At 35.5% G+C, this 22,903-nt stretch overlaps 1 protein-coding gene across 5 annotated transcripts; it reads left to right on the top strand.

Moving 5' to 3' along the window:
• The first annotated feature begins 4,588 nt into the window (after nucleotides 1–4,588).
• Nucleotides 4,589–22,640, top strand: LOC110784341 (DNA-directed RNA polymerase IV subunit 1). 5 transcript variants are annotated; one of them, XM_021988782.2, is made up of 20 exons: nucleotides 4,589–4,757; nucleotides 5,246–5,310; nucleotides 7,034–7,187; nucleotides 7,805–7,925; nucleotides 8,036–8,160; nucleotides 8,774–8,827; nucleotides 8,920–9,108; nucleotides 9,501–9,656; nucleotides 9,781–9,876; nucleotides 9,981–11,879; nucleotides 12,114–12,283; nucleotides 12,372–12,438; nucleotides 12,526–12,629; nucleotides 13,720–13,865; nucleotides 14,954–15,216; nucleotides 15,317–15,490; nucleotides 18,045–18,182; nucleotides 19,414–19,661; nucleotides 21,030–21,141; nucleotides 22,181–22,640. In XM_021988782.2, exons 3-20 carry the CDS (start codon nucleotides 7,089–7,091, stop codon nucleotides 22,361–22,363), a joined length of 4,344 nt encoding a protein of 1,447 aa, XP_021844474.1. In that variant the 5' UTR covers nucleotides 4,589–4,757; nucleotides 5,246–5,310; nucleotides 7,034–7,088; the 3' UTR covers nucleotides 22,364–22,640. The 5 variants fall into 5 exon arrangements, with proteins under 5 accessions (XP_021844474.1, XP_021844473.1, XP_056686598.1 ...); XM_021988781.2 differs by having other exon boundaries at nucleotides 4,590–4,757; nucleotides 7,065–7,187; XM_056830620.1 differs by having other exon boundaries at nucleotides 4,677–4,697; nucleotides 7,065–7,187.
• The last annotated feature ends 263 nt before the right edge of the window (nucleotides 22,641–22,903 follow it).

The raw sequence follows: 22,903 nt of genomic DNA, 5'->3' as shown, positions 1-22,903 counted from the left end.
ATTCTATTTTGGGTGTCCGTTTTAATTTGTACGTTTGAAATATTTTCTTTTATAATATCATATAAATGTCCTTAACATTTTGTCAAAAATTATGCCAATAATTATTTAATCAATAAAAATCATTGGGGCATTCAATCTCTTATACTCCCTCTGTATTTATTTAAGAGATACACTTGACTTTTCCGGCCGTATTTATTTAAGAGATACACTTGCCCTTTATAGTAACTTATCAACCCCACCATCTAATTAAATAATCTATCTACAACCCACCCCACCCCTCACTCCCTTAAGTGACATGGTCCCCACTTGTTTTTCTTATTAAAATATCTACTCCACTCCACTTGTTTTATTACTTTATTTCATTCAATTCTTTTTCTTAATACCCGTGCCCGACCAAGTGTATCTCTTAAATAAATACGGAGGGAGTACTTTTCTATTGGGGCATTGAGGGGGTGTTTGGTTAGGAGAGGTTTGAGACAAAAGAAACTTTTTGGATTGAATTAGAGGTTTGACTTTTGGAAAAAACTAGTCCCTCTGTCTCTTTTTGTTTTTTACATTTTCCTTTTTGGGTATTTCAAAATGTTCTTTACATTTCCTTTTATATTATCACATAAATGACTTATTATTCTATCAAAATTTGTGTTCAATTATTATTTTAACCAATTAAATTCATTGGGACATTAAATTTTTCACACTTTTCCATTGGGACATTAAGTTTTTCTCATTTCCAATATCAGAATTTTGATAAAAGTGAAAACATTATAAATAAACGTAAGTTATCTTGTTTAAATAAAAAAAATTGAGAAATCCCGATGTAAATTAATTAATAGTTAAAACGCGTGAAAAATACCAAACGTAAAAAAACAAAAAGAGACGGAGGGAGTAATTGGAAGTGTTTGGTTAGGAGAGGTTTTGAAGAGATTTTGAGGTGTAAAAGTTAATTTTGGAAAAGTTCAATATAAGAGCCTTTGGCAATTAGAAGTTTGAAAAAGTGAATGAAAATGACTATTTTGTCCTAGTATTGCCTATATTATTTCTCTTCTTAAACACATTACTCACAATTCCTTCTTAATTTCATCATACTTAATAGACTCGTTCTTTTAGTTGTAGTAAATTTATATTAGTATCTTGAAGCACTTAAAAAGCTATTGGAATCATGCTTGTAATATCAATAGTAATATTTATCTATTTGCAAATAATATACTACGTATTATTTAATTTTTAAATTAAGATTTTTTTTTAAAAAAAGCTAATTTGTTTGATTTATTCTATGTTTATTCTAAAAATAATGAAAAAATAATAAACACAATAAACTATTTGTCTAATATTAATAAGAAACAAAGTATGTCAATTTGTTTAATGGTCATTTTACATATTAAACAACTAACAACTAATTCACCAAACACTTTTACACAAATAGCTAATTCAACCAGCTAATACAAACAGGTACCAACTAACAACTTCTAACCAAACAGGGCCAAAATCTTTCACGCTTTTCCAATGTCATATTTTGGAAAAAAAGTGAAAATTTTACGAAGTATAAATAAACGTAATTTGCATTGTTTAAATAAAAGAATAGATGGGATATCAATCCACATGAATTCGTCTTAAATTCGTTTGCATGATACCAAATTAATCAACATTAAACTATTTGTCTAATGTAAAGAACTAAAAGGGACAAACTAAGTAACATCTAATAATTAATTTACCGAACACCTTACACAAACAACTAAGTTAGTCAAAGTGTCAAACCATCTAACAATTGACAATTAATATTCCGTCGCAAAAGCCTTTTGCGATGGGGCTAACAACCAAACAAAGACGGGAACAACCGTCGCAAATGTCTTTTATGACGGGTTAACAGCGGAATTTTTCATTAACGACGACCCCTTTTTATGACGGGTCCGCGACTGGAAATCCTGTCACTAATCAACAATTATTGGCCTTTAGCGACGAGATTTCCCGTCGTTAATGGTACAATTTTTTGTAGTGAATTAACATCTAATTACTCCCTCCGTTTCTTTTTGTTTGTTACGTTTAGACTTTTGCACGTTTATTAACGTATAAAAAAGATTCTTTTTTCATTAAAAAAACAAACCCAAGTAAAACCTCAATCCACTAATCATTACAACAACCAATAAGATTGTTTTATTTATCAAAATAAACCAATAATGGAAAAGCACAAAGATAGCTAACTTAACATACTTGAAAAATTGTAAAGAAATTTAATGAGTTGAAAAAATTGGACCAATTAAAATCAAAAGTTGGCACAAAAACTGATAGTATAATAAGTTTATAAAAGTAAAGATTCTCATACGTAACAAACATATTATAAAACACCCTAAATAGAATACGTAACAAAAAAACGGATGGAGTACTAAACAACGCCACTAGCTACAAAAGATCTAAATTCTTTATTTTCAGGTAATCCAGCCTAAAGCTTAAAGGCAATAATTATCCCACTAAGAGCACACACAACCTTGACATGTAGCTTGGGTCAAGTGATAATTGACATGATAAAATGACTACAATGTTGACAGTATACAAGGGTCAAAATTTTATTAACTTGACCCGGGTCGTATATGTGAACCAAGGTCAAGTTAATTAAAATGGGATGTGGGGCCACATTTTTGCGCACCTTGCATGGAGCCTAGGCAATTGTTGCTTCCTGTTTGCATACGGAGTATTATTCTGGACTAATATTGGCTAATATCATTTTGTACTATTGCATGCAATGCAATTTATTTATTTGGGCTCATGTGGTGCTGCCATGCATGCATGCAATGCATATTATTTTTCGTAGAAAATTTTGCATGATATATAATTTTACCTTTTTTTTAAGGGAAATATACAATTTTACTTCATTGTGCTATATATGTAAGTTTAAGGTTATACGTTACATTTTTATTTATATGTATGTTAATTTAATTTCATATTTATTTGTTTGTTAAAATTAATAATTGTGTTTGAAGGTGAATTTAAAGTGTAGTATATGTAAAAGTAAAAAAAGTAGGTAAGAGAAATTAATGACCTTGAATCAAGATTGTAGAAGAAAATGGAGAGATTTAAGTAAAAGATACTCCATGTAAGTTAGTGGAAGATGAGGTGAAAGAAGAAGAAGGATGAGAGAGAAATCATTTTTCACTTGAACAAAAGTCAAGGATGCACATGATCTAAAGAAAAGATAAAGAATGGAATATGGAATGGATATTAATGGGGAAGGAAGGCCTATGAAAACGAAATCAAAATTATTACTCCGTAGTTCTTTTTCCTTTTATGCACATCTATAAATAAGTTCCAAAATTTCTTATATTGGTACCTTATCACTGTGTTACTAGCTAGATACTTTAACCCCCTTTCAAATAAGTGTGACAACTCTACAAAAAAAAAATGTTTCATTTAGTTTGGGACATGCATTAGGTTTCGAAATTTGTTTTGATTATTTTCAAATACCTAGTTATATGATATTATACATTCTTTAATTTGATGAACAATAATACTATGGAATTTGTACTTTGTGGTTAAGATTTTGTAAGCATGCAAATTATCAAGTTTTTAAACAAAACCATTTAGTATAATCTTAAACTACATTCATTCAAGCAAAAAATAAAACCATGATCAATGACATTGCAAAAGACCTTATAATTCACTTCAAAGTAAAGCACATTGAAATAATTCATGAATCAAATAATTCAAATATTACTTTGGAGTGTATTTCAGAGGTCAATTCCAAAAATCAAATATAAATCACTTCGTATAGTTATCATATTCAATTTTTTGACATTTACTATTCACACAAGAACTGAGGTAACTGGAAAAATGGGTAAGTGGCAAAAACATGAAAGTTTGACAATCAATGACAAGGAACTAAATAAATAGGGTGGTTGTGTGGGATAAATGAGAATAACATTATAAAAAAAAGTAATTAGAAACAAGAAGTAAAGTAAAATGCAAAGAAAAAAAAGGAAAAGATACAGTACGCGTTAATTTGACACGATTAAAAACTATGCACTTCCATCTACTTAGCTTTTATTACCAAACTTGTACTTCTATTTATATGAAGCAATTTGTATTTCCTAATTATCAATCTACTTCAATAATACATTAAAATAAACTTTTTATAAAGCATTAATGTAATAAAAGTAAGACATACGAGTATTTCATAGTTAACTCTTACCGAACTAACTCTTACCGTTATCTAATTATTTCATACTTCGTAGTCAATGTCAATTTCAGATTACTTTGTACTCCGTAACTTTTTATGAATAAGACATACGAGTATTCCATAGTGTACCTCTTACCGTTAATTAACTATTTCGTACTTCATAGTTAATGCCGATTCCATACTACTTTCTCATCAAGAAAAGTACATTGTAGTCCGCGCCTTACTGTTATCTAACTAATCCGTGTCTCCGTACCATACAAAATTTATCGATAAAAGGGTATTCAATTAACTCCAGTTAAAATTATTCTAAATAAAAAATAAATATTAAACACATCCACAAATAACCGAGCATATCCATTATACACCCGAATGTACAGGCTACCCATAACCTCCAAAACATAACACACAACAAGGGGAGAAACGGCAGGACTCACAAGTCACAACGATTTTGTCGCGTCTCCTTCTCTGAAGTCTGAAGTCTGAAGTCTGGTCACTCGTCTTGAACTCGGCGCGACTATGGTCACTTTTGCAAGTAACCGGCGGCGCCTGCAATCAATTATTTTAGTTTTCTTTGTTAATTAAATAATACTCCGTAATACTTCGTATTTCCTTTATTCTCGTTAATTTAATTTTCGGGTTAAACCCCATATTTAAACAATTCTCTTTCTCCTCACTCCTCAGTCTTTCTTTGTCTAAGCTTCAGAATTACAGAGTTTAAGTCTCTAATTCTGTATTTGGTGTTGTTCTTCAACTTGGGGTTTTTTAGCCCTTGAATTCCTCCCATTCAGTGGGGGGCCCCTTAAACTTTTGTCCTCAAATTCCTTTAATTTTGATTCTCTGCTTCAAATTGTTTTGTGGGTTCCTTCTTTTTCACACTTTCTCCTGAGACACACCCCACAGGAGGTATGGAGAAAAAGTTTTAATTTCCTTCTATTTCTAACCATTTTTTTTGGGGTTTTGGTCATTGAGTTTCGGTAATCATGTTGGGTTTTTGGGTGTGTTTTTATGGTGAATGCTGCATTGTTAGTTGCTGAATTTGACTGTTATTTTTAATAATTAATTTATGTTATATGTTTTCAGGTTGATTTTCTGTGGTGGGTCAGAAGAATTTGATTTAATTGTGACAACCCATCAACAAATTTCAGGTGATTTTGATGCTATTTTTCATGGGTTTTGATCGATTTTGGTTTTGGTTTCTGTGGTTTGTTGCTGTTGTGATCATTTTCCTTGCATGTGTTTTGACGATGAGGGGTAGGAAAGATGAACTGGGCAATGTAGGTAGGTGAAAATTTGATTTTGGTTTGATGGGGTAACTTTTAATTGTTTTTGTAATTATTTTATTAATGTCGACTAATTGCATGCTTTCGTTGGACTAAGTGAATCTTCTGATTTTATGACCTGAATTTGAGGGATATGGTATAGTTTTGATGAAATTTATATGATCTTTGTTGACATTGCTTCCTAGTTTTTTTGATGTACTTGGATACCTTATAGGATTTCTAAGTTGTAACTAGACATTCAAGTCATGACTCGTGATTACAGGGAGCATTTTTCGGGGATTAATTGCTGTAGCATTCATGGTCTTATCACTTAATCCGATTTCTAGAGGAGTTGTAGTTTTTGCCTTGCCCTTAGGGTTGGTATAACAATGGTGATGCTGGTCTCTGGTGGTTTTTATGCGTACTGTTGACATTAGTCGCAACTTTTCACACTTGAGATCTTTTTGGGAAGGTGGGTTGGGAAGAAGCAGAGGTGTTTTCTACATTAATTGTCGTGTTTCTATGCGTTACAATGGGTGTAAAACATCACCTATATTGATACACTACAACTTGAGTTTATCGTGATTGTTTGTGTATCTTATCCATGATTGCAGTGACCAAGATGTGCCATGGTGTTACCCATACAAGGGGGGTGGGGGGAGACTCAATTGCTAACTGAGCATCATGGGGATTTAAACTTACTTGACTTAGTGACATTCTGTAACGTGGAGTAGCTATCTGCATTACTTTTGTATGTAATAATGGCATAGGTTAATGAGTTAATCCAGTTTTCAATGGTTTTTCAAAATCCTTTTTAAACGTGGTGTAGGGGGTACAATTCACATATGCACTCAAAATGTTACTTTGGTGTTTGTAGAGATAATCTCATCAGTTCAGTTTCCTCGTATTCATCATTTGGGCGCTCTGGCAATTTCTTCCGTCATTTGTTATGCCAGTTCCCTTCAATGAGCTCAATGGAAGTTTCACAAAAGATTTATTATTTCATTTTCTAAACATCTAATGCTGTTTTTGTTGCTATTTTGGTTCCATTAGTTACCACATATTATTTATCTCTCGTGCACTTAACTTGATATGTTGATATGGTAACTGGTATGTTGATATCCTAGCCACACTGAAAGCATAAACCTGATGAGTTTTGATATATATTAGTATTGCAAAGTCTTCTAGTGTCTGTGACTGTCTTCGAAATGACATGTACGAAATGGAATGTGTTTAAAGCTGTTTAAACCTTGGGCAGTTCACACAATCTCTTCTTTAACCTGTTCTGGAAACTGGATTGTTCTTTTGATGAAATTGTTCTTTCAACTTTTTTAAATCTCTGTTTGCAACCTCTTGCTTACATTACGTATGGTAGAAGTGCAATTGTGCAATACTTATCAATTATGTTATTTCAGATTTTCCGGTCATCATTTTTAAGGTCTAAACATTTTGATTCTTGCAAGATTATCTTTTCCTGTAAGAGTTAAGATTCTTCTTTTGAGAAACACATTTTGATATGTTGTAAGGTGTTGATTGATTTAAGCGATTCAGAGTCATGGGACTACTATGAAAGTTGTTGATTGATGATAAAAATTGTCATTCTGATCAGTTTTTGCGAACATTGGCTATTTTTCGGCCAGATATTCACGTTAGCTGTGTGCTGAATGCTGAGTTCCATGGACGATGACATCAGCACCGTGAATCAAGTGCCTGTTGGGATTCTTACAGGAGTCTCTTTTAACGTTCTGACTGAAAACGATGCAGTAAGTTTATTTGATTCTAGCGTTTCTTCTCAGCTATTTATCTTGCTCCTAGATCTGCATATGTGTTAACATGCATTAGACTCCCATGGCAGTTTCCGGCAGTAACAGATTTGGCCTTAGGGTTATATGCAATTAGTATGACTTGCACTTGTTTAAATCTCTTTTACAACTTTTTCTTATCTCAGGCTCGAGCATTTCATTTCTCTGTATCTTGTGCTGCTTTCTACTTTTTACCCAATCTACTATCTGTTCGTCTGGCACAAAGCAGTTATTTGATGATATATGGTGCAGTTAGATGCTTTTGTCAGATAACATATAGTTAATTAGTATCTTTGTTTTTTTGACATAACCAGCATATTATAGTGATAAAACTTGTATTTTACGGAAACCTGAAAGTAATCTCGTAAATAAGCATAACTGTTCTTGATGAAAAAGTGCTCTCTCTTTTCTGGTTATGCCAGAACAAAAATATATCTGTTTCTCTCTTTTCTGGTTATGCCAGAACACGCTTCTGAAGTTTGTGGTGGACTGCTAGTGATGCATATTCTCATTAATTGCTACTATAGGAAAGTGTGATCTTACTTTCTTTCTAAAGTAAGTAACTTTGGGCGTTTCAGGAGAATTTATCTGTGTTAACTATTGAAACTCCTGCCGGAGTGACTGATCCGAAGTTGGGATTTCCAAATCCAACTTCCCAGTGCACCACCTGTGGTGCAAGAAGCAATAAACAATGCGAAGGTATGTCTTAAACATATATCTTCATAGCATTTCTAATGACTTCTACTTTCATATTTTCTAGTTCACTTCTATTAAAAATTCTAATGTCATTATTGCAAAATATATGACAGGTCATTTTGGAGTGATAAATTTTCCATACACAATTATCCATCCGTATTATGTGTCCGAAGTTGTCCAAATCTTGAACAAAATCTGCCCAGGATGTAAATCCCTTCGAAGAGATAAACGAGCTAAGGTTAGATGCGTTCCTTATCAGAACTTGGCTAATATTATGGTTTCACAGATGTGTTGAAGTAAAACAAACTGTTCATTATAAAGAAAAACAGACTAACCACAATCTGCTATGCTTTGACTTTGTCAATTATGGTATGTAGTTTGTTGCAAATCGTAGTTATAATGCAACACAACATGGAACTGCTTCAAGGTTTCTTTGCTTTAATTTTGATTCCCATCCAAGGATACACCATAACTATATAACAGCACTAAAAAAAAACTAACTAAATTGTGAACCTAACTATTACTACATGAACAGAAGCATCAACAACCACCACTACCTTCGATTAAGGCTTTGGCTGTCAGCATGGGCTACGTTGTGAAGCAAAGGGAACAACCTAAAATATTCTTATGGACTAGTTGATATGATTATCTGTTCATTTTCTTTGCTTTTCAACCTTTATGATGGGTTCTGTGTTAGATAACATGTCTTAATGTTCATGTTGTTGAGGTGGTAAAAGGAATGCTCTCTGAGGCTTGCGAATTCGGTGAAATATCTTTCTAGTGATGACTTGATGAGCCTTTGTATTTATGAATTGACGTTTATGACATTTTCTCGTTTTCTGATCTGACAGGGTGCCAAATCAGGGGCTAAGCTCGATTCGTTTAGGGGTTGTAAATATTGTGTAGTAAGTTTATTTCAATTAGTACTTAAACAAGACTCATTTTTGTTCCAATTCATCTCAATCATTTTACTTAATACGTGATTTTCTATATGCAGGGAAGGCCTCCATCTATCAGATTTAGAGTTTCCACCAGTGACGTGTTTAGGAAAGCGGCCATTACCGTAGAACTTACTGAGAGGTCACAAAGCAAGTACCAGCTTGAAGAGTTTTGGGATTTTATTCCTAAAGATGTTCAAGTGGAAGAAAGTGTGATAAGAAATAAAAGAGTGTTGTCACCTGCACAGGTATAAACCATCTTCTTAATAGGTCTTTTTTTTTTGGTATGGCTTGGTTTGCTGATTCTAAAAGTTAGCTTCTTGAACAATAAACTTAAAAGTTATAATTTAATATATCCTGCAAAGTGTCAGACTTCTAGATTCTGGTTATGTTGCTTCAATATTGAGCTGGACTGTTGTCCTAGGACTTTGAATTTGGTTCTTGATGTGCAATTGTGGTTAGATAAATAGTCAGTATGTTATGTATTCTGGTGCTTTGACTTTGATCAATGGAAAAGTGCACAAGTTATGTCCCCATAAAACGTGGGGCAAATCATAAGGAAATATTATTCCTCAATTGCTCATTGTTAGCTTGCTTGGACCACGTAGAATCAAACTTCTTTCTTCTTTTTTGTTTGCAGGTCTACCATTTACTAAAAGATGTTGATCCAAGCTTCATAAAAGAATTTGTTTCAAAAACAGATGCACTTTTCCTTAATTCCTTTGCAGTGACGCCCAATTGTCATCGTGTCACTGAACTTATTCATCCGTTTTCTACTGGGCAGAAGTTAATTTTTGTGGGTGAACTTTCTTTTAATCTCTGTTATTTAGTTCATCTTTTTCCCCCCTGTGAAATTCCTTCCTTTTGCCCTATTTTCTTTATATTTAGCTTTATTCTTATATTTTTTGCTTTATTTTAAGGATGACCGAACTAGGGCTTTCAGGAAGCTTGTTGATTTTAGGGGTGCTGCCAATGAATTGGCATCTCGTGTCCTGGATTGCTTGAAACTTTCAAAGGCAGGAAATCTAAACCCGAACTCGTCAACTTTTTCATCTTTTATGTCTGACATTTTCCTTTTTTCCAATAATTAAATTACTATGTTGGTTATTTGTTTCTGCAGTTACGCATGGAGAAGTCAAATAATGATTCTGATAACGTAGATGTACTAAACACCTCGGCATCTAAATGGATGAAGGAAGTTGTACTTACAAAGCGAAGTGACCACATAATTCGCTCTGTTGTCACTGGTGATCCTTATTTGAAGCTCTGGGAGATTGGCATCCCTCGTTATATTGCAGAGAGGCTGCAAATATCTGATCACCTGAATTCCTTAAATTGGGAGAAGTTAACTGCAAGCTGCAACTTGAGGCTTCTTGAGAAGGGAGAGGTCTATGTTCGCAGAAAAGGAGACCTGGTTTCTGTTTGTGAAATGGAGGACTTCAAATTTGGAGACCTTATATATAGGCCTTTGAACGATGGTGATATTATGCTAATAAATAGGCCCCCTTCAATTCATCAACATTCAATGCTTGCTTTGCATGTCAAGATTCTTCCAATAAATTCTGTAGTCTCTATCAACCCTCTATGTTGTGCTCCAATGCAAGGGGATTTCGACGGTGATAGCCTGCATGGCTATGTGCCACAGTCAATGGGCGCCAGAGTGGAGCTAAGGGAGCTTGTGGGCTTGGAGAAGCAGTTAAGAAATGGACAGACTGGAAGAAACTTGCTTTCACTGACACATGATAGCTTGACTGGTGCACATTTGCTCATGGCAGAGGATGATGTCCTGTCCAAATCTCAAGTGCAGAATCTGGAGATGCTTTGTCCTTCAAAATTGTTCTCATCTTCTACAAATTCTGGTTTGTGGACTGGGAAGCAAATATTCAGCATGTTATTGCCACCTGAATTTGATTATGTCTCTGCTTCAAATGGTGTTGAAATTAGTAAAGGAGAGTTAATCTCATCTCCTGCTGGATCTTCGTGGTTTCAAGGGGATGCCAATGGAAACTTTTTCGAAAGTCTGATCAACCATTGTGGTGGTAAGTTTCTGGATTTTCTCGATGCTGCTCAGAGACTTTTTTGTGAATATTTGTCCTCAAGGGGTTTGAGTGTCTCTCTGCTTGACCTTTATCTATGCTCCGATGGACACTTGCGTAATAATTTGGTTGATGAAGTTTCTTGTGGTCTTCAAGAAGCAGAGAAGAACTGCCATGTGAAACAGTTGTTGGTGGGTTCTTTCATAAAATACCTTCTTGCTGATGATGAACAACATCAAATTGCAATGTCACTTGAGGCTGATAAGCTATGCTTTGAAAAACAGAAGTCAGCTGCACTAAGCCGTGCTTCTGTCAGTGCTTTCAAATACGTCTACCGAGATATTCAGAATTTGACTTATCAATATGCTGCTAAGGACAATGCTTTGTTGGCCATGATAAAATCTGGAAGCAAAGGGAATCTGTCAAAATTAGTTCAGCAGAGTATGTGTCTTGGTTTACAACATTCACTTGTACCTTTGTCTTTCAGGCTTCCTCACAAGCTTTCATGTGCTGCTTGGACTGAGTTGAAGGCAAAATCTTCAAACTTTGATGAAAATTTTGAATGCACCAAATCTTTCATTCCATTTTCTGTGGTGGAAGGTTCATTTGTCACAGGCTTGAACCCTCTTGAAAGCTTTGTTCATTCTGTTACAAGTCGTAGTTCGTTCAGTGAAAATGCTAATGTCCCCGGTACCTTAACGCGAAAGCTTACTTTTTTCTTGCGTGATATCCAAATGGCCTATGATGGCACCGTAAGAAGTGCATATGGGAACCAAGTTGTTCAGTTTTCTTATGGTGTTGGAGAGGGAAAGTCTTCTTCAGTTGACAGTGATGGATCGATTGGTGAGAGCATGGATGCGTGTAATGCTATTGGTGGCCATCCTGTTGGTGCATTGGCATCTTGTGCTTTTTCTGAAGCTGCATACAGCGCACTAGACCAACCCATCAGTGTTCTGGAACCTTCACCTTTGTTAAACTTTAAGGTGCCCTCTTTCTCACTCTGCACGTGCCAAATGCACACTAGCCTTTTGTCTACTTATTCTGTCCTATAACTTTGTCTACAGAAAAAAGAATGAGACCTTCAAAAGAAATGACGTATCTTGTTGAAGATATGTGGGGGGAGGGTGATGTCATAGTGTTTGATTTCTGACATGCCCAAGCTCCTTTTATTGCCTCACTTAAACTTACTTTCGCAAGTCATAAATCATGTTGTGCAGAAAGTAATGGAGAGTGGTACCAGAAAAGCCAAAGGAAGCAGGACAGTTTCACTATTTCTGTCTCACAAACTCAGAAGGTTGCGTTACGGTTTTGAATATGGGGTCTTAGAAGTTAAAAATCATCTTGAAAAACTTTTGTTTTCTGATATTGTCTCGACAGTCATGATAGTGTAAGTTACTTTTCCAATGTCTCTTCTTGGTCTTCATTCTTGTTTCAATATTTGCATATGTTGTACCTTATATTTTTTGGATGATTAGCTATTCTCCAGAAAACCACAGTCGAATGCATATTTGCCCTTGGGTTTGCCATTTTCATGTGAAGAAGGTAAATCTGTATGTTGAAAACAATTTATTGAAAAAATTATCCATATCAAATTCTTCAGTGTTAATTGTGTCTGTTGATTCTGTCCAGGAAATTCTGAAAAAAATGCGGTTGAAAGTTTTTTCTATAATTGATGCCCTGAAGAGGAAGTGCGAAGGAACTACCTCCCTTTCTAATGTGCGCCTAATGAGCAAGTAAGCCAATCCAACCTCTACTTGACGTCTTGAATGTTGAAAAGCCCTTCAAGGTCTTTAAATTTTTAGGGTTTTCCTACTTTTTACTTAAACTATATACTCTTCTTTCTGAAAAAGAGTCTCCAGTCACCCTACGTAAGTAGACTAGTTTTTAGTATACATGCAAGATATTCCTCTCTAAACCTGTTCATTGGTAGGATCAGACAGGGTGGTGTTTGTACCCTTTCTACCCACTATGTTTCAGACATTAGAGAAGTTAGAATAGTGGCCAACTAGATGAATCACTTTCAGTCTAGGGCCAAAACAATTACCCCCGCACCCCCCATTTTTTTTTTAACTTCTCACTTTCTCTTTTTGGTTTGTCCCAAATAAGTCCCCTCTTCCTTTAGTTATTACGATACTTTTTTTTTTCACTTCATCATATCAACACTTTTTTCTCACTACATTTTCTCTCTCAATCCACTATCAATTTCATCTTTATATTTTTTTAACATTTTATTTTAATACCTCTTGCCACTTGGATGCTGGAAGTTAATTTTAGGATGGAGGGATTGTCTTTGCATTTTCATTAACTCGGATCAAGTGTTCTTAACCATACTTTAATAGGTGTTGACATTGCTTCTTTTAACTTTCCTAGCTCTAAATTTTATATCCAGTTCTGCTCACGAACTTTGACCCACAAGTAGAAAATAAGCATTAAGTTAAGAGCTAAGATGCAACCATGAGCTTTGTTATTTATTAATTTTCCAAGTTGGACAACGTGATCAATCCTAATTTTTTTTTTTCCGCGTGGGTCATGCTGTATGCTGACTTACTTTCTTGGATAGGAGGCCATGATACAAGTTCCATTACTAAAAAAATCATTAGAGCCATCTTCAGTTTAAAACCAACAGCTTATATGATGATTTAAGATGAGATGCGTGGTAGTTTATGTACTTTGTATGGAGCCTGTATTAACTATAGAACATCATTATATCCGTTGGATGATTTTTCTCTTCTTTACTAGTACTAGTGGGAAACTTCATGATGTTTTTTAAAATTCTCTATAATACTTCTTACTTCCATATTGACTTGGCCAATGAAATTGCAGGAGTGGTTGTCTTTCTGATGCTGGGAGTGATACCACAATTGTATGCATTACTGCCACCATCAGTGAAAATCCAAGAAAATCATATACGGATTTAAATTCAGTTCGAGATGTGGTGATACCGAGTCTTCTGGGATCTGTAGTGAAAGGTGCTTACTTTCACGAAATATTTGCTTCTTAATCTCTGTTTGAGCTTTACATATTTATATGTTTCCCGACTACTTCAATCAGAACTCTTATCTACCACCCCCCTCCTATAGTACCTCCTCACGGGTCTAAAGCCTTTTGTGACTTGCATTCTGTTTAGCAGTATAGCCTTCCATGACTTGGCCACCCGGCAATAGAAGCTTGAAGAACTGTGCGAGACTATATCCTAATTCTACTATGACTTGGTCGCCCAGCAGTAGAAGGTTCATAGAACCACATGGTTCTATCACCCCCTTTTAGGATTAACCGTATCATTAAAAATTAACTTAATATTTTTTTATATACTTTTTTAATATTAGCACTTCAGTGATCTAATTAAAATATGATACATACAATGGTGGATTTTACTGAGTTTTCTTCCTTCCATTATCATTGTGATACTTCTAGACATAGATAAAAAAATCATTTTTATAAATTAATTAATCAGTAATATATCCCTGTAGTTCAAAATAGCCAATATTTTTTTCACCATTTCACATTGTTAAAACTTTCTTAGTCATTATTCCCAAATAACCAAGTAGTGCAAGTATTTCCAATTGCCTCAGGAAACTTGTGGCATTTCCATCATGTTAGCTTGTCAAGAGCTTAATATTTATACTTTATTTTATTCTTTCACTACTTTATTTTATTATTTCATATCACTGAATATTCTGTAGGTCTTGAGTTATCCAGATTGATTAACTCGTAGATTGTAGCTACCTATTTGTAACACAGGGAGTGTCATTGTAGATTAACTGGTTGAACTATAAGATGTGCCAAAGGCTATTAGAATATTCTGTAAGATTGCTTATTGTTTCCAGTGAAGATTCTTGATGTTTGATGTTTCTAATCACCAACTTGTTGATGGTTAAGTAAATGACAATGATAAGTTAACTTGAGATGCAGTGGCTGTTATGGATTTAATTATCACATTGATGAGTTCCATGCTCTATATTTCATCATTTTCTGTAGATTGAATTTGTCTTCTGTGTCGAACTATGTCTATTTACATCCTTTAGCCAAGCTCTTTAGCTTATTTCACCTCCTTCAGGATTTGCCGAGGTTGATAAGGTAGATATATTATGGCATAATCAACCAGCTGAATCAAGGACTCTGAGTCAGTCCCCTGGCGGAGAACTATATCTAAGCGTCTCTCTGTCAGCAAATTGCAAAAGCAAAAATATGTGGAGCAGATTAGTGAACAACTGTCTACCGATCATGGAATTGATAGATTGGACACGCAGTTATCCTGATGACCTGAGTGAGATTTATTCAGCTTTTGGAATTGATGTTGCCTGGAGATGCTTCCTTGAGGTTCTCTCTCTTTTTATAGTTTTAAAAAATCTGGATCTTTTTCATGGCAGCATCTGTATAATTGTCTACACTGTATATTGATATAGCCCCTTCTGTGCAGAATTTGAGGTGTGCTTCTGCTGATATAGGCAAGACTATTCTTCCAGAGCACTTAATCCTACTGGCGGATTGTCTGTCTGTGACAGGGGAATTTGTAGGGTTAAGTGCTAAAGGGATTGCTAGGCAGAAAGCTCTTGTATCTGTTTCGTCACCTTTCATGCTGGCATGCTTTACTGTGAGTTCATCTATGTTATTTATTTGTAACTTTTCCTTGGTATGTACTAGAATTGCCTATTCTGCCTGCCTGAATTTGAGGCCTTGTCGTCAAATTTTATTACGAAACAGGTAAAAAAAAAAAATTCTCAGGCTTATAAAGAAAAATGATTTCCTGTTGCTACGAGACACAAGTTATTCCTGGGCCTGAGAAAATACTGTTGTATTCTTCTGCTACCTAGGAGAGAGAATATGAGTGAGAAAACTTAACCATTTTAGGTTATAGTGCTCGGTTTTACCCCATTCTTCTACCACATGCTGAGGTTGCATGTAATGGTCTATCGTCCGGTTTCAGCCTCTAAAAACAAGTACGGTTCCCTCTGCACACGTTTCAATAAAACTGAGTACTGGCGGGACTGCGTGCCTTACGTGACCCTCAAAAGTACCTCATATGCCATCGTTTTCTCCCCAGCTTTGCGTGGCTTCGTTATATGGCCAAGGGAACCCAACACATGCTCAGGGTCACATATAATGGTCCCTCGTCCCGTTTCAGCCTCTAAACGAATATGGTTCTCCTCTACGCACTTCAAATGTTGGTCTGGAACGCTATTTTTGGGATTCATGGTCCGGAATGTTATTTTTGTGATCTATACACTTCAATTTCGGCGGTTTGGGATATCATTTCGGAGCCTGTCTCAGTTTTGTCCCATTTTTTATTCGACTCTAGGGCTAGGTGACCATAGAACCAAATGGGACGTCATTCCGGACCACGTATCAGGTTTGCCCCAATTTTTTTAGTAGTACACAAAACCATTTGGGTCTATGTGAGTCTAGTCCTAGGTGAACATAGAACCAATGGGTCTATACGGTTTTAGTGCTAGGTCATCGTAGAACTAAATTGGTCTCCTTTCCCTTTTATGCATGAGCCGAAAACTTGGTGTTTGGTCCCTTGACCATATAACATTCAATTTCGGCGGCTTGGGACGTTATTTCGAACCCTGTCTGGTTTGTCTCCATTCTTTTACCACGTGGTGCTGAGGGTCACATATAATGGTCCCTCGTTCTATTTCAGCCTCAAAAAACGAGTATGGTGCCCTCTACGCATGTTCACTAAAATCGAGCAGCAACGGGGTTTGCGTGCCTTTTGGGACCCTCGAAAGCACCTCATTTGCTATTGTTTTCTCCCCAACTTTTGCGTAGCCCCGTTTTATGGCCTAGGGAACCTAAAACCAAGTTTTCATTAATAGGCCTCTAAAAACGAGTACGGTGCCCCCCTACGAACTTGAAATGTTGGTATAACACGTTATTTTGGGGATCTATGATTCGGAAAGTTGTATTCTGTACACTTCCATTTCGGCGGCTTGGGACGTCATTCCGGACCATGTCTTGGTTTTGTCCCATTTTTCTATTTGACTCTAGTGCTAGGTGACCATATAATCAAATTGGACGTCATTCCGAACCCTGTATCAGTTTTCTCCCTTGTCAGTTTTTATTGTTTTTGGGAAAGGGATGATATGTCACGAGGTGGTTATGTAACTACCAAATACCAATAAATAGTTCATACCATGTTTATGTTTTCAGGGAATTGTTCTGTAAATAAGAGATGTGTTTATATGTTGGATAACGGTGTTACCATCATTATAAGACCAGAGTTATTATATGGGTCAGAATGTGGGGAATTTAGGAAGAAGCACATTAAAAAGAAGAGTGTAACAGAGATGCACATGTTGAGATGGATGTGCAGGAACACATCGAGGGACAGAATCAGGAATCTAGATATTCAGGGGAAAGTTGGAGTTTTAGATATTGAGGATAAGATAAGGGAGACTCAGTTACGATGGTTTGGGCATGTGAGATTTTGAACAGAAGATGCACCGGCAACTCGGCAAGGAAGGTAGATGGTTGGGGTAAACGGAGATCTCAAACACAATCGAGGAAGGCCAAAGATGATTTGGGTGGAGGGAATTAAATAAAACATGGAGAAGGCGGGATTGCGAGGTGTTGTAGCACTAGACAGAAGCGAATGGAGGAGGAGATCTTTGTGGATAACCATATGAGATAGACTCTCTGTTCATGCAGTCAACCCCATCTTTTTGGGAATAAGGCTATGGCTTTGTTGCTATTGTGCATATCGCTTATTCTCATTGCTGCAGAACTATGTGAGAGTTTGATAAATAACTTGATAAAAGATATCAGGGGATTAAATTGTGTTTGCAAACACATGTATAAACAGAGGCTATACTGTATCCCATAGACCATAGTGGTACCCTTGTTTGGCCTTGTTAGAGGGGTTGAAAATAACCCTATTGAAAATGTATCTGTTCATTCCTTGTTCTGTAGCACATGTCTAGACAGGGCTGTTTGGTTTCTTGAGTTACTCTTATCTGACTTAGTTCTCACAGTTTGCCGTTTAATTCATGCTCTAACAAAAACTGGCATGGGAATGAACCATAACTACTTCTGATTTTTTGCCCTGTTCCGACTTTACTTACATTATTGTATTGTAATATTGTTTCCATTAATTGCATTCCTATTGAATGTTCTCTTTTTTTCTATTACCCAAAAAACTTTTGCAGAATGCTGGCATGTCCTTCATAAAAGCTGCTAAGCAGGGAGCTGTTGATGGGTTACATGGAAGCTTAGATGCTTTGGCATGGGGGAAGATGCCAAATCTGGGAACTGGTGCACATTTTGATTTTATGTACTCTGGCAAGGTAATCCTTTCCCAGCTTCTCTCGTTAAGTGTTGATGTTTCTGATCATAAAATAGATGGGTGTGAGGACTTGTGACTGCATCTGCAATTGGAAGATTCTCTGAACACAAATACACAATCATCTTGTTATGCTCCCTTCACTTTAAGTGTTCAATTCATTCAGGGATTGGAAAAATAAGTGCGACTATATATTAGTAGAAATGTTTCCTTGCAAATTCTACTTTCCTTATATAAACTGGCAACTATTTGTCCATCATCTTTTTTATTATATATTTTTGAAAAGGAATCTTACTCCTACAGTGCAAATACTAAATTAAAGGGTAAAAAATGTCCAGGGGGGGCTATTGGTTGGGTCATAACTCATAAATGTGAAATAGTACTCCCTCCATTCCTAATTAGTTGTCTGATTTGGTGAAAAACACAGGTATTAAGAAATGTGAAAAGTGTGTAAGAAAAACAATGATTGTGAGTGTTTTTATGGGGAAGGGGATAAAGTAGATGATTTGAAAGTGCATGTGGGGATGGAAAAGTTGGAAAACTGTAGAATATGTAAGAAAAAGCAATTATGATTTATGGAAAAGTAGGAAAAGTGTATATCCAAATATAGAAACAAGACAAGTATTTAGGAAGCCCGATTAGGACAAGACAAGATTTTGGAACGGAGGGAGTACTTCTTTTTGGGTGGAGCCCGTGGAGGGGTTGAGGTTAAACAAAAGAATATTATTCTGGATGTTTTTATGTAATAATTTGTGTGTATCTTTATTTACTACCCACTCCTTCCATTTCATTCTTTGAGACACCCACACTTTCAAGGGAAAACTTTGATTATTAAATTCATTTAAAATACATCAATAAAATAATTAAAGTTCAATCTTTCATAATGCTTGTCATCATATTTGAAGAAATTAACAGTTAAAGTTCAATCTTAAAGCACTTATGTGCCTTATGTATGAAACGGAGTTGTTAAATAGTGAGTTCTTTCTCTCTGCAACAATTGTATCTATCTCCTCGTTGACTTCTTCTGCTCACTACTACTGTCTTTATAGTTAAAAAAAACTCTCTATTTCGTTTAGAAAGAAACCTTCAGAATGCCAGGTATAAGCGCATTTCCATAATGGCTTCCAAACCCCAGAGCCTAGACTCTAGAAGATTTTGCTGGCTGTTTTTCTTTAATTGTTGCTGCAGCTGCTGTATCTCTCCTTTTTAACCATATCTATTGTCCTTATTATCAGGGGCATGAAATTCAGAAGCCTCTGGATATCTATGAGATGCTGGGAAGTCAAACAAGTTCTGACACTAAAACAAAGGTTCCCCCTAACAGTGAGGCGCTTGTATCCGGAAAACTTGGTGCTCACCGTATAGATAGATTTTCAACTTCAAAAGTATTCAATTTGGCAATACCAAAGAAGTTTTTACAGATGCATTTCTCTGTGAATGACATTTGGCGGCTCGGTCGAATATGGAAGAGCATATTGTTCAAGTAAGTTGATGTCCTATAACTTGATACAATTAATATTCTTCGGCACTGCGTCCCCTTTCAGTAAAAAATGTGGTTTATTTATGCATCCATTTGAAAATATGGTTTTCTCCTTAATATGTATCATGTGAAAAGCAAGTTTGGTACGTAGGAGTACTAGATTTATAACCCCGTAATGATCAAGTAGATGGAACTATGGAAGAAAACAATTGATTGTATTCAGTGTAACCAATAGAATTTCTAGGCTGTTTAAGACATCATAGTCGATTGTTGAGAGTATAGTATTATTCCTAATTGGGCAGTTGTAAAAATTCAATTATTAGGCTAAAAATTTCTTTATTTTTTTTTTACTAAATATCTAAAACGTAAAAAGTCTTAGCAATGTTATTTGGTAAATAATAGGTTGACACATCAATTTTTTTTCCAGAAGGACATGTCATAAATAAATCTTATTGCTTCACAACATCCAAAATTCTCTTTGTATACATGGAAATTGTTATTCCCATATTGGTTCTTTCTATTATTTTATTAATTTACCAAATTGACTCTTTTTTCCTTTTATTTATATTAAACGAAGGGTAGAAGGGGAAATCATTTTTTTTATGGGAGGGTAGAATGAGAAATCTCTTTTTTGACGCCATCAAGAATTGGGTTATATGATACAGCAATAGAGACTGTCCTAAGGTAATGATGTGATCATCATCCCGGTAATTTCTCTATTATGCATTGGCGTGTCTTTTTCCTTTGCAAATTCAATTACAGGAATTTCCTTGGAAGCCTCTGTATATCTATGAAAAAATTGTGTTTAGATCCCAGTACACTGATTAAGCTGCAGACATTAGTCTTCTTTGTGGTTGATCTCATCATAATCTGAGTATGATCTTCTCAGTGCGTTGTCATATCTTCTAGTAAGAAACCCGTAAACTTCCTGATTTGGCCCATGTGGGGGTGCTGTGGATATAGAGGTGCACCTAAAACTGGATTGCAGACTGACAGAGTAGTACAGTCTGCAGACACTCTTATTACACCCTATTAGGTGTCTGCTATATCATTTTTACGAAAAAACTATGTGAGCTGTTAATACCCCATTGTTATCGTCTATCCAGCATTTCACAGGCAAAGCAATGTACTCAAATCCTCAAATATGTGTTTAGAATTTACTTAGAGAAGTGAGTACCTATATGATTCATGTGACTCGTTTGCAAAGTGCAAATGTGAACAAGCTCTCGCCTTTTAATGACATTATTCTGGTTCTTCCTGAAATTTTTGTTTTGGGCAATTGGTTTTGTCTTAGCTCTTCACCGATTCTTGATTACGCTGTGTTTGTTATACCCACTTAGCATATTTTCACGTGCCTTGATTTTTATCCAGGTATGCAATTGATGAGAAGTTGAGTGACTTGGATAAGACAATGATGTTGATGGCTTTAAAATTCCACCCACATCGAGAAGAGAAAATTGGGAGTGGAGCTGTAGATATTAAGGCAAGCCCTTCTTTGCCCTTTTCTCATTATAAGATGTGCAGTTGCTTGTTTAATCCCACTTTCATGGTTGGACGCCGGTATTTGGTTATTCTGGTTTTCTGTCATATTTGTTTCTTGTCTAGATTATAGTCAGCTGGAAACTGAATTGCTTGTTATGCTGAGGAAAAATTGGCTCTTGTGATTCTTCAAAGCACCTGTTATGCTAGTGCACCCATACCTCTGCACCATACCAATGTTGGCTGTCTTTCGAATTCTTTCCTGTTTTCTATATTCTTCTTTATGGTTAACAATTTAACATTAATGGTTCATCTGGTAATTGGTCATAAACCAAGGGAATGGTAATGTGTTTGTAATTTTGTAAGAAAAGCCCGTGTTCATTGTAATGAAAGTCCATTCCCAAACATGTGATTTTCTTCATAAATTTCCATTACCACTCAATAGTCAATGCCACCTCTAAAGTGGTAATGGATGGTATTGAAAATTTATAAAGAAAATTTCGTTATTTGGGGATGGATACACATTACTATGGTTATTGAGATGTTCTTTCAGAAAATTACTTATCCGTACCACCATATATTTTCTTCACAAAGTGATACATATGATACTACTCCCTCCGTTACTGAATGCTTGCAATATTTTGACTTTTGCACTATTCGTACATAAACTTTGACCAATTTTTCTTACTAATATAAAAAAAAAAATGTTATTGTGTAATACGTTGTTGGATTAGTCTTAATGTATATTTTACAAATATCAAATGCATATAATTACGGTAAAGCTAAGTATTCAGGAACAGAGGAAGTACATTCGTGTATGTGTTGCTGAAGTATGTGATTGGAGTTTGTGTGATGCATAAAATAACTATGAAAAGTGTTGTATGTTTTCTTCTCTTTCTGTAAAACATGTAATGAGAATGGGTTATACAGACTTGTTTTTTCCGAATATGCCAGATTCTTGTTGTGCAAGTAATGTCTTTTTAACAATTAGCAGAATATGTAAGAAGTATTTAGTTAATCTGACCCTTGAAGAGGTGTTGCAGGTTGGTCACCATGCTGATCATGCAGACACGCGCTGCTTCCTTTTGGAAAGAGATGACGGAACATTTGAAGACTTCTCGTATAAGAAGTGTGTTTACGGTGCGCTGGAGCTTATTGCACCTGGGAGGGCAAAAGTCTACCAGGCCAGAGCTGCCAAGAAAGGTGCCACCAACTTGTTAAAGTAGAAACCAGAAACCAGAAACTAGAAACCCAGATGTTGCATTGTGTTGTGTTGTTGTGTTTGTAAAATTTGGTAGGGTTAGTTCTTTCCTCTACGCTTCTTTTTGCTGCTTCTACTTCGTCTTTCTTGCCGCAATTTAGAAATGGCAAGAAAGTCTTAGTGGAAGCAGCAAAGAGAAGCTGGGAAAGCTATTATATATTATTATTGTAATTTCATGTAATCTGTAAAACTGTACTCTGTTTTTCGCAATGCAAACATTCTCATTTTCCTTCAGTACTTTATTACTCTGTATTTTCAAATGGCATGCTCATACATAACTCATGGTAGTCACGAACTGTGCATAGTATGGATGTTAACTAGCTTAGTTGGTAAAGTCTTGAAAAAGTGGTATTCAAGGCCTGTGGTTGAATCCTGTCTACACCATTTGTTGTCTCGTTATTTGTGGCTCTCTCTACACAAAAAAAAAATGAATTGTTGAATAGTACACTGTATACTTTCAGAATGAACTAGATGACTAGTAATATAGACAGAGTAGTTTGCCTAT

This window comes from Spinacia oleracea, chromosome 6 (assembly GCF_020520425.1).
Source record: "Spinacia oleracea cultivar Varoflay chromosome 6, BTI_SOV_V1, whole genome shotgun sequence".
NCBI classification, from domain to species: Eukaryota; Viridiplantae; Streptophyta; class Magnoliopsida; order Caryophyllales; family Amaranthaceae; genus Spinacia; species Spinacia oleracea.
This window is presented reverse-complemented; position numbering and strand designations above follow the sequence as displayed.